Here is a 12,316-nt window from a genome sequence, read left to right as displayed (position 1 = left end):
AATATGCCGCCGCATGCAATACATTTCCTATAAATAACAACTAAAGAATGGAGAAAATTTTTTTAAAACAGGCCAAACTGGAAGTCTGTTTTCGCCCTGTTGAAGTTAATTTATCGCATTAAGTAGAGAGCACAAAGAATTTAAACAAAAACCAGACACAATTGTGACAAAAAAAAGGCAAATAAACAGAACAACAACAACAACAAAAAAACAGGCATTACAATAAATCAGAGACGACAAAACCGTCAACGATTCACAGACTCGCAGCGCAAAGCGGTCTTTTTTTTTTTAAATAAATAAATTGTGTCTAAAGCGAAATTTAAGGGTTCGTGCGAAATGGAGCTTACGTAAGCAGTTGTCGCAACCGCCGCAAGAGGACGCCACTAAAATTGATAGCATGGGATGTACATGGGTGTATTTGGTGCCGTAAATCTTTTATGCCAAACAGCGCGAAATTAATTTGACAATTGCAAGTGCAAGGTCATCGAGAAGGTGTGTGTGTGTAGGCCACCCATCTGTGGTACACCAGGAAAATGCAACCAAATACCTGGGGGAAATGCAGCACGAGCTTTGACCAGGAAATGCTGGATTATCACAATAGATAATAGTGCTAAATTTGATGTATTCTCATTTGTCCAACAAAATATGCACTTGGATATTTCAGCTATGAAATTATTGGAAATATTCCTAGCAGAGCACTTTGACATTTGCGAAAGATGGAGTTCCTTGAACCCAGTTTCCATTTTCATTTCGCATTCGCATTCCCATAACGATTTCGCTTTCCTCGGCTCCATGCCGTAATATTTATTTACGTATGTATTTATTGAGGCCAATTGCAGCGTTTAACTCAATTTGATATGCTAATTTGCTCAACATCTTCCCAGCCTTCTATTGCCACACTTGCCACGTAAATTGCTCAAGAGACATGTAGACTTAGTGGGTTGCTGCTACTCAAGTTCCCGATTACCAGATTCCCCACGATTGCAGCACCAAGTGTAAAACGCGGTAGAAAGCAAGTTGTGCAGTTATAACCATAACTTATTACAATTATTTACAGGGTATATTGTGTGCTATGATGTGTGCAAAGTAGAGCAAACAGCTCATTTGACAGGAACTACACTTGAGGTCTTTTATAGCAATAGGACCTTTGAGTAAGCGGAGAAGTACGTGTGTTCAACAGCGTAAAGAACCAATGAATCCAAACATATGACGTTGGTAAAGTCACTTCGGCACGTGCGAAAATGCGATAGATGAAATTTCATATGAGCAGGATATGGTGAGACACCGTTTGACAGTCTGGGAAAACTTTGAGTCAGCTGTATTTATAAGTTTGTTGAAAAACAAAAACACTTCTAGAGCCCTGTCTGATATCGTTATCAAAGCGACTATTTATCTCTCCTAAAATAATTTAAATTTACGAGTAGACCGAATGAGTGTATATATTATGCAAGCAGTTGTCATCAAAAGCCGCACTGGATCCAATGTTGATTTTAGTGCCCAAAATAAGATTTGTACACATGCGTGTAAGCGTGTATTTGTGAAAGGGAAAATCCTGGGATATAACAGTGTTAAGCTGTTCTTCTCAAGAAAAGTTTGGGCGGAGGGTTGGGGAAAGGGCCGGGGTCAAAGACCATCCGAACTTAAGCGGCAAGGTTCGCTCCAAAGTTTGCGTCGCGCAAACACGTTTTGGGAAAACTAGTCATAAAAAGCCATGTTTACAAGGCGGGTAAACAACACAGGCAGAACCTTTAAAGTGTCCACAGAATTTGGTTTGTAATTGTTCTGGGCAAACAGAACCAACACACACATATTAGAGTACGATCCAACTGAAACTTCACCACAACCCAACGATAAGATAGATTTTCACATGTTTGCTTCGATTTTCCTTGTTTTATTTTCTTGTTTATTTTCGCATGAAATGAAGTTGTTCGGCTCGAGTACAAACAATAAATCATATTAAAGATCATCATGTTTTGGGTGTTTTTATTCTCGTTTAATGTAAGTAGTTATAAGTATATGGAATTGAAATTGAAACTTATTTTAGGCTTGGCTCGTTTATCGCGTCGATGATAAACACAAAGTTTACAAACACATTTATTTGATTTTCGATTGCTTTTAAATATTAAATATTGCTTTTGAGTCTTTCATTTTTGTTGGTCTTTTCCATTTTTACGCTTAAAAGCTAAATGTATACTTCTTGCAGTTTCATTTACAAAAATATATACGTCTATAAATATATATTTATATATAAATGTTTATATATTTATATATATAAATATATATATATGTATAAATTTAATTGCTCTTCTTTTACGAAGAGTTCGGGTGTGTGTTAAAAAAAAATTGCGCTAAACTAAATAAATGCTACCAAAGATATGCAAAAAAAAAGGGAATTACATAATTCTAATTATTATTTGCTGGCGAAAATTGCTAAATTAAAAGAGTAAAAATTGAAATAAAATGTGTATTATTATGCTGGCGTTTTTTCTTTACTAAGTGTAAATTATTGTTTTGTTTATTTTGTCTTCTTTTTTTTTTTTGTATTTTCGCATTTTTTTTTTAGATGTCTTAATCAATGATCACAACTCTTAGCATAAATGTTACTCGCATGTGGCATTCATAAATATATAGATTTCTTTTCGGTCCGTCTGTATATTTATGTATAAATATATATGTAATTGCTTATTAAAAATATATATGGATGTATATAGATCTATCATATCTCAATTTGTTTGCTGCTGCACAAAAAATATATAGTTTGTAAATGTCTTTTCTTCTGTCTTTCAAGATTACCAGGAATGTTTTAAAATGGATTGGCAATGGGATTTTCGGTCCAGTCGGGAAATTCTTAATTTTGGCAAATGGAAAATTTGATTGTCTTGAAACCGTTGAACCAATCCAATCCAAAAAAAACCAATCCACTCTTTTAGCTAACGTTTCTGGCTGCGGCTAGTATCTGTTATTTGTTATATTATTGTTGTTGGTTACATTATTGTAATTGTATTTTTAATTGCAATTGTACGTGTCTTGTTGTTGATGCAAAACAGTAAACAGTAAAATCGGCTATTGCTTGCGATCTTGTCCTTTACCATGGAATTCGTTGATATGTGTTCATTAGCTCGTCATTAGCTCGAAAGGCCTCATCTACATTGTTGGTTTACTTAATCCTTTATCCTTTATCCTCCCTCCGCCTTCCGATTACTGATTTCCCCATTTTCCGACATCGTCTTATCATCGTCTTAACCCAATTTCGGCTGCGTGAAACTGCAAAGAAATAATTAAATCATTTTATCTAATAATACTTTTGTGTTTAATACTACAGCAATGACTTTATATTGCTTAAGATTAAGGTGCGATTTAGCCGCGATAAGATTTCGGGGAAATTGGTGACTTTAAATAACTTATTACAGCTTATGAATCACAACATTCTATGTGCCGAAAATATCATTTCATAACTTCGAATTTCACACGTTTAGCCTAAGAAACTAATTTCCCGTCGCTACACTAGTTTTTGACCACGAAAACCTATTCCCGCATCTGTCAGACATTCAAGACTAATCACCTGAGAATTTCCAATCGCTGAGGAAACAATAAATCATCCCATCATCGCCATTGTCTAACTTCAAACGATGCATTTCCATTTCAATTTCAATCGGAAATAAGTGCGCTCTCTGATTCCGAGTTTTAGTTTTCGCCCGATTCGAGTTTGACACTCTCGCTAGCTTTGCGCTAATTGAAAGCAATTAATGCAATTAAAAGCCTGGGAAATGAGTTGCTGACTTAACAAATTAAGTGCGTGTATAGTAAAAAAAACAAACTACAAAACAAACAAAATACAAAACCATACAGAAAGGCACATTCAATAGAGAGCAAAAGTTTTCGCGTGTCTGTTTCTCGTTTCATTCAACTTGGCGGCCAAGTGGGTTGGTGGGCTGATGGGTGGGTGGTTTTGGGTGTGACAGAGCGGTCCATTCATTAATTCATTGATACCTCAAATTGGCGGTCAGACGAAAACCACATACAAGCCAAAATACACACTGATATAGAAACAGAGTATAGAGAACTACGAACTGCGAGCAGCAGGAGCATTTCCAGCGCTTATTTGTTGATTATGATCATCATCAAAAGCTGTGGAGGCCGCTTAAATTGTGTGCCAGCCATTAATTGAAACTACGGATCTACGGGGGCCTGGATCTTGTGATCTCTGATCTTGAGGTGGGGCAGAAAAATGGAAATGAAAACGTGTGCTAATTGCAACACTTTGTCACCAATCAGCGGCAACAGCATCTGTATCGTATCTGTATCTGAAACTGTATAGTATCTGTATCTCGCACCGCACCTTATCAAATGGTTTTTTCTGTTCCCCGAGTTTCCCGCCTTCGATTAGATAAGTGCCCATGCCCAAAACTCTTACTGTCACGTACATACACACCACATATGTGGTTGCCCAACTTCTAATTGGCATTGCATGTCCCAAGTCAAGTCGAGTCCCCACAAACGAGAAATGTCTGCACATTGGGCAACGCAGCCCAAGTCGTCCCGAGTAAAACTCAACTTCGCGCTGATTACGAGTCGAGTCCGACGAGCAGAGACACGAATGTCGAGAGCTCTTCTCTTATCTCCGCCACCCGAGTTCTCTGTCCCCAAAAAATTTCCACACTGCCAAAAAATTATAGGATAAAACACCAAAACTATTAATATATATGAAAAACTTAAAAGGAATCATTGGGAACCTGCCGGATCAGTAATATATCTAAAGTGAAAGAAGCCCAAGAAATCATTAGTTTTAGTTTGTCTCGGTGTGGAGATGGCAACTCGGGTCGCCAGAGAGTCAAAATCTTGGGGCCCAGGCAATCAAAGAAAATCTGAAGCCATGGAAACGACTAATAAATAATGAGCTTGTTGGCTCGACGGTTCGACCATCACTTGTGATGGTGCTTAAACTGTGCGATACCCTGTATGAACGCGGTACATACATTTCAAAAGTTAAAAAAAAAACAGATATTTTTATAGATCATGTCAGGTATACATACTATCAGGGTGCTGATATGATATTTACTGCGACTTCCTATTATTATGACTAACTTATACTCTTAAGATTTAGATTTGATCGAAATGAATTGTGTTTTCACAGTGTTGCAAAGAAACAAAATCAGTGTGTTCCAAAAGACAAAAATCACTTCATAAAAACTGGTCTACGCAAAGTGGTTATGGAGGTAAAACTACCCTTTCTTTTGGAATTTAGAGGGCATCGAGTAGAGAAATGCCAAGCCATAAGAAGACAGAAAGAATCTTTTGCCCTGCTGGCAGCAATCTTTAACTAACTGGTGGTCAAACTGGTTTGCCCCCTACTACTCTCGTCCTCTCTCGTTCTCTTTCCTCCCTAGTTGACTGTGTGCGTGAGGGGGATCGAGCTATGGCTGACTGTTGCGCATGCGCAGCTGCTATCTTGCTTGCACCGAAGCCGCTTAAATGAGCGTAAGACCAGAAGAACTCTTTTCTCTCTTACTCGGTGAAAAGTGTTTCTTTGTTGTGTTGGAAAAACATAATTTTTATTGTCATTAGTTAGGTCTTCTCTAATAAAGTAGCGTCGAAAAAAAAGTAAGTTAACTACCAAAACAAAAATGGTATATCGTATGTATAATCTTAAGATCTAATCGAGGTTTACATCGAGTGGAATTGTGGCTTGGGCTAGAAGCTAACTAAAACTAGTGTCTGGATGATGATGGGGAAGTGTTTGGGATAGTGTGGGATGGTATATACGAGACTTACTGGCACTCTGGCACACGGCCACGCCCACTAATTAGGCGTCGAAGGGCCGCTTGTGGGCGCTATGCTCATCGCCGCTCATTTCGCGGGACAAGTCCGAGATCACCTCCTTGTAGATGAGCGGATCGATGTTCTTGCCCAGCTGATAGAGCAGGAACCAATCGCCGATGTTGCACTTGTTGGCCACCAGTTCGACCTCCTCGCTTTCAGCCAAACGGGAACGGGCTCGGAGTAGGAGATGGCGGAGCTTGGGACCCGCCACAACAGCGATTCTGTAGATAAGCGATATTCCCGACATGATGCTCAGGATGATGAACCAGAACCACAGGAACACGTAGATCTTTTCGTTGACAATGTTCAGGGGCAGCACGCACAGACCGTCGTGGGTCTGCACACTGCCGGATGGACCGTATTTGTGGAACGTGCATTTGGTGACCTTCGGAAAGACCCGCGCCATGGGATCAATGCGCTCATCCGGCTCCAGCTCAGTGAACTTCAAGACATCACTGCCGTAGGTGCTGAACTCGCCGTCGAGGAAGAAGTCCACAAAGTAGATCTGTCCAATCACATTCACAAAGTTCAGGGCTTCGCACACGAAGAATCGGAAGGCGTAGAAATTGTGGCGGTTCAGGTTGCCAATGAAGTAGTCGACCAGGATCTTTTTGCGATCGTTCTTGCACTCATCGTTCACAATAGGGCTGTTGAGATCCATGACCAGCATCTTGAGGCGTCCGCCTTCCCAGGACTTCCACAGATAGCGCGGTACGTAGAACAGGATGGCCTGGAAGAAGAGGACGAAGCACACCCACTGGTAGTACTTGTGGTACTTCACCTCGTCCTCGCCCTCCACATGGGAGCCCACGCCGGGCTGCACCACATCGCGTCCGGTGATGCCCGTTAGCCTCTCTGGCACGGTAAACGTAGAGTAGATCCAGCAGTAGGTGTCCATCACGCCCAGTGGGATCTCGTCCACAATACAATCGATGGGGTCACCGATGTATTGGCGCGAGGTCACCAGGAGGGAGAAGGCGATCAGTATGATCACCGTGGCCTTGTAGTGCATGCGAAAGACATTGTTGTCGATGCACACCTGGTCGATCTTCAGCAGGCCCTTGACGGACCCAAAGACATCAAACATTTTGTCGGTCTGCTACTCTATATTATGCGATTTGCGAGGATTCTTTGTTACGGAGGATATTTCTACTCCTTGACACTAACGCTGACTGTTGCGGATCGTATCGGCTGCCTGGTGACTTTGCTACGGGACTTTCGGGTTCCTCACTCGTTGGCCACCATTACTCTTCAGTTTCTGTTCAAAGAATGCACACGAAAAAAAAAGATAGTAGTAACCATCGGCGAGAGCAGCGATACGTGGGATTTGGCTGGGCACTGGATCTTCGGCTTGGATCCCCCAGAGAGCTTCGTTTCTGTTCGGTTCGAGTTCGTTTCGCGCTCTCAACACCAACGCGACAACAAAAACAAAACCACTTGTGTTTCAAGGGGGCGGCGGGGGCGACGGTTACCCAGGTGGAAGTCTAAACGCCGTCGCAGCAGCGGCACTAAGCGCACTCTTCGGATAGAAAATTCAAACTGTTTGGCTTTCCGCTGGGACAAGTCGCTTGGCTGCGCTAAACGCCGTCGCCGAAGCGGAGAGATTCAGAGAGCGGGAGAGCGCAATCTTTTTGGGGTGGATCTTGTTTAACAATGGAGTGCTTACTTTACATTTATTTTTGTTTCGTTTTTCAATCCTCTCCCGGCTCTCGCGACTTGGAATGGCTGAATTTGGACTGGACTGAACTGGCATGGACCAAAAGGGTAACATTTCCCAATCCCGGAGTGAAGCAGAGGGGGCGAGAGTGACTCAGTGATGCTGCTCAAAACTGAATTAAAACAAAAAAGACCGCCTTAATTATTAACCTTAATTTTGAATATGCTTAAAACATGCCTCGTATCCCGTTGCATTTTACGCCTAAAGTGAACCAACTGCGTTTTCATCGAACATCTGGCAGCCTTATCCGTCATTAACCCTAGATTAGTTTCATTACGGCCATGCACGATTTTTAAAGATAAAAAGAAACAAACCAAGAACTAACTTGACTTCATTTTAAATCAATTTCCCTCTTTTTTGGCTTTCCGAAACCTATTTTACTTTAATTTTATTTATGGCAATTTCAAATTATTTTGGAATTTTTAAACCTACCACACAGTGTTGCATACCTTCTGGGGTTAAGCCTGTTTGGCACACCCAAGATTTATGATTTAGTTTTAATGTCATCTGGCAACGCCGACGCTCACGAGTCTGCCGATGCATTTAACCCCCCGTTGGGGCACCGTTTCCCTCATACCGCGCACTCTGCACCAACTTTCAACTCGGACTCTGCCATATTGGAGCTGCATTTGCGTTGGTATTTGTGTGTGTGTAGCAAGTTCTTGGAACCCGTTGTGTTCTTACTTGTGTACATGTGGCTGCTGGAGTGGATTTCAATTTCGAGATGGGAGCTGCTGCACCACCGACCAAAAAGAACAAGCAAAGCCAGTCAAAAAGCGATGAGTAAAAGAGAGAACACGAAGTAGATGGAGAGGTGGGAAAACATACTGGAACTCTCTGCTTTCACTGCATTTCTATACCTGTGGACCCCTTGTGTACCTGCCAACTTCCAACAATCGCCGGCGTACGCAAATCGAATATACCTGCATTCCAGGTATAGCAAAATAATATTCATCGGGATTTTTCATGCCCTTTTTCGTGGAGAGAACAGAGATCCCTGGAAATGGAAACGAAACGCGACTACCTGTTACACAGCTCTTCTTCTTTGAAGCGCTCTCCCTCTCTCCGCCACTCTTCGTTTTTTTTTGGACCCTTCATCAGGTTCGACATTTTTCTTCTACCTGTTCTCCTTCCGTCAATTCGGAGCTGTAGCGTAGCTATTGCTCTCTAGTCCCTCGAAACTATCTCAATTGTAAATTAAACGTTTCAATCCGGACACACGCTGGCTTATCTGGGCTATATAGACATATAAAGCAATACATAACAGCTAGCCTATGTAACATATGTACTACCTTATACTGCTATAGCTCTCAAGTGCGTGTACTCGATTGTACAAAATAATTAAAGCGGGCTAGATGTGGCAATACGCGGCTAGTTCCAGTAGCCCGATAAGAGCTAGAGCAGTTGTCATGGAACCGAAGTGCTTGCCGTTGGTGTTATAACACCAGATCGTAGATCTCGGGCCTGATATGATCGGACATTGGGGATGTCTGAAGGTCCCACTCGGCAGACATCACTTTTCGAGGCTAATTGGGGCTACCATTACATATTAGATTACTGTATTTGGAGATCGTATGAAGTCATAAATTTTCAAGAAATGTAGATATTTAGAAGACAAATCACCCCACCTCCCAAGTTGATCGATTATGTGAGACACTCAAAGTACAGCCCCAGGTGGAATGTAAATAAATTATTTTCGCAAAAACTCGTAAAAATTGCAGCAATGAAACCTCTCAATCAGCAATGACTAGCTTCTGAATGAAAAGCAACCTGAGAAGCGGGTGAATGGCTATAAAAATCAGTTATAAAACCATTAAGCCCATATGTCTATATACCGATGTATACTGTATATATCCCTAAATGAGAAGATACTGTCTGGGTTATAAATACCCACAGAAAACCGCTGAGAACCACGTCGAGTCCAATAAATCGGATAGATTGCCATTTCCCCGTCATATACATATATTAAATTTCACAAGCGTGGACAGTGTGAAACGAAATTAAATCTTGGAACACGGTAAGACTCCTTACGGAATAACCATTTGGAAAACCTTTGTTATTAGCTGATTGTTTACAGCTATGTTCGTTTCTCACAACAGTCATATTTCAGCCACACTGGAAACAATATTGCAAGGAGTCTACATTTCTTAAGTGACTACATCCACTGATTGTTTTCTGTGCATTCGTCTTAGTCATCGACTTCATGTGAAATCGAACATCAACATATCTGAAAATTCCCCGAAAATCGTCTGCGTCACCTAAAAAACGATCTGGCGAAAAGCAGATACATTTATACATCTCTCGATTTATTGCTCGTCTTACTCGTGATTGAACTATCTGGCTTTGTCAAGTATCCTGTGGCTCTTTTATACATCGTAGGTGTGATAACGAAAACTCGGGGATCTCTTATGTTCAACGATCAAATCTTTTAAATCACGTGCGTTAAGCCCGATGTGTTCGGAATTATAATTATCGTAGGCAACAACTTTTCACTGTCAACAGACAGACAGCATTTACATACACAAATATCGTATTGCAATCGTGTTAATTAAAGAAACTGAGAAACTTCTGTAGATTTCAAAACACTTGTCAGACAGTAATTAAGATTTGAATTTGGAAAGACTTGACCCAAAAATATACATATATTTCCATTTTTGGAGGAAAACAACTTTTTACCAATTGAACGGGGGACATTAAGCGCGGACTTTTAATGATTAAGAGATCAGTGGGGTCGGCTTATGTGTTACTTACTAACTGGTTTAGGCAATATATTCAAAGTGTATATACTTTGCAAATAAATATAGGAATATAAGAGCGGAAGATACCTAAGATTGCATCATTCGCCGTATGGAATATCACTTTTTCAGTGATTTTGCGCAACCAAAATTTGTACCGAAAACACTTTCACTTTTCAGCAGAATTTTGTTGCAACGAATGCGAATATATCAATATATATCGATGTCTGCATTCCACATATGTATGTATGTACATATATACATATGAGCAGATATACTGACTGGTATTGCTTATGCCTGGTAATTGAATCTGTGGCCGAGGGTAATACGTGTGGAGCGCCTTGCTTGAATGGTTCGAATTTCGTTTTCATTGTGGTTTGCTTTATTTAAATTTCATTGCAAAATGGCCAAAGACAAAAGAACGTGCATGGCCTATCAGTTTATATCAAAATCTGGGCTATGCCAATAAAGCAATGCGATTGTTATTTGAACATGAATCAATGAACTTTCGTCAACTGGGAGGCGTAAGCAAAAGCAAAAGTAGTAGCCGTAATCATAGCAATTTCCTGGGAAACCCAAGTAGAGGTAAATTCGAGCAGTCAACCGGCTAAAAATGTTGCAATTACTAATATAGTTAACTGGTCTCTAGTTACGCACGACTTATAAATGTTATATGTACGTATGTAAAGGGGCCATTTTTGACTATCTTATCCGGCAAAGTTTTGGAGCGGCCACTTGAGCGCTTAAGTAATAAGCACCAAAATACAATGCCTAGGCGAGCTATTTAGATAAGCAACAGATATATGTAGATACTTATGAGCTGATAGTGCGAATCTCTGTTGGAATTCCGTTACATTCTAGAAAGTAAGTAAGCCAGTCACTCGTTGTCTTTTCTGGGGATTGACTGGAAGATAAGATTGTCGGGGCCAAAGAATGAAATACAATAGTGCGCAGGGTGAATATCCACCTGATTGCCTTGCGTGGAACCTTGCAACGATATCGCCAAAAAGGCAAACAGCCGAGCAATAATCCATCTTAAGAAGAAGAGTCTCAGTAAGTATGTACATAGCCCTCTGTCTAGCACTGATCTGGGTCAATACGATAACGCCAAGCCGATATATGTCCGCTTATCCAATTACTGTCCCATCCATCAGAATAGGCAGTATTGAATCAATATGGGTGGCGATAGCGGCACGCTTTAAGACCCGGAGAGTTCCAGATTACGGCGGAATTTGCAATTCCACACTTGAATGATTTCAATGCAAGTCTCTATGGTTATTCTTAAAACCAAGTGATCATTTCTTGCATCACTAAGGGATTTTTGCTATGTTTTTGGAAGTGTAACTAATTTGCTGATATCCTGAATCTCTTGAGTCATATATGTACATATATATTTTCCCGCACTGATTCATATTTCCTATGATTGTTTGCTTGGTTATCTTGGCCTCTTTGCTCTTGGATCTTGGATGAATTTCGATGGGTGGGAAGTTACTCACCCACCCACCAGGGCGAGATTTAGCCAACTTACCGATGAGGTAAACCCTGAGAAAATGAGTATTATTTTCATAATTTCTTTCGCTCTTTCTGTGACTTTCGTCTTATCATTTTCGGATTCTTATGAAGCCACGAGCCGAATACATGCCGAAGTACTCATGTTTGGGCGAAATTTGAAATATGACCGAAAAACTTCGGAGTTTTCTTGGGTATCAAGAGAGCCCTACACTGAAAGAATTAAATTGCTAACATTTTAGACTGAAACCTAAGTGACAAAGATTGTGCCCCTCTCTCAGCTTATACTGCGAGTCAGAAGCTGAAAAAAATTTCTTTTTTTTTTCTCATAGTCCAATAGTCTACGTAAGTCCTGCTAAGTGTAGCGCACTCCAGTAGGTTCTCATATTTCCCTTACTCTTTTCTTGGACAACTCTGAACTAAACACAATACCATTGCTGATTCGGCATTTCCGTGTATTTCTGCCCGACGAAGTTATCTTATCGGGCCCGGGCGACTCTCCTGGCCAAAAATGAGCGGTCGATAAGGCGCCAGA

The 12,316-nt window shown here is 40.8% G+C and overlaps 1 protein-coding gene and 1 long non-coding RNA gene across 6 annotated transcripts; one reads left to right on the top strand and one right to left on the bottom strand.

Moving 5' to 3' along the window:
* Nucleotides 1-1,884: 1,884 nt before the first annotated feature.
* On the bottom strand, nucleotides 1,885-7,364 carry Inx2 (Innexin 2). Of its 4 annotated transcripts, NM_167104.3 has the most exons (3): nucleotides 7,293-7,364; nucleotides 5,773-7,078; nucleotides 1,885-3,264 (listed from the first exon to the last, which is right to left on the bottom strand). In NM_167104.3, the coding sequence occupies exon 2, from the start codon at nucleotides 6,905-6,907 to the stop codon at nucleotides 5,804-5,806; it is 1,104 nt and encodes a 367-aa protein (NP_727150.1). In that variant the 5' UTR covers nucleotides 6,908-7,078; nucleotides 7,293-7,364; the 3' UTR covers nucleotides 1,885-3,264; nucleotides 5,773-5,803. The 4 variants fall into 4 exon arrangements, with proteins under 4 accessions (NP_727150.1, NP_001259301.1, NP_572375.1 ...); NM_001272372.1 differs by having other exon boundaries at nucleotides 1,885-7,078; NM_132147.4 differs by having other exon boundaries at nucleotides 2,541-3,264; nucleotides 5,773-7,364.
* An 872-nt stretch (nucleotides 7,365-8,236) lies between these two features.
* Nucleotides 8,237-10,154, top strand: lncRNA:CR43837 (long non-coding RNA:CR43837). 2 transcript variants are annotated; one of them, NR_073636.1, is made up of 2 exons: nucleotides 8,237-9,554; nucleotides 9,637-10,154. It is a non-coding gene; the product is annotated as a long non-coding RNA:CR43837 (long non-coding RNA). The 2 variants fall into 2 exon arrangements; NR_073637.1 differs by having other exon boundaries at nucleotides 9,615-10,154.
* The last annotated feature ends 2,162 nt before the right edge of the window (nucleotides 10,155-12,316 follow it).

Source organism: Drosophila melanogaster, chromosome X (assembly GCF_000001215.4).
Source record: "Drosophila melanogaster chromosome X".
NCBI lineage: Eukaryota > Metazoa > Arthropoda > Insecta > Diptera > Drosophilidae > Drosophila > Drosophila melanogaster.
This window is presented reverse-complemented; position numbering and strand designations above follow the sequence as displayed.

Coding starts and splice junctions, on each gene's coding strand:
- Inx2 (NM_001272372.1), bottom strand. CDS start 6,907: ATGTTTGATGTCTTTGGGTCCGTCAAGGGCCTGCTGAAGATCGACCAG.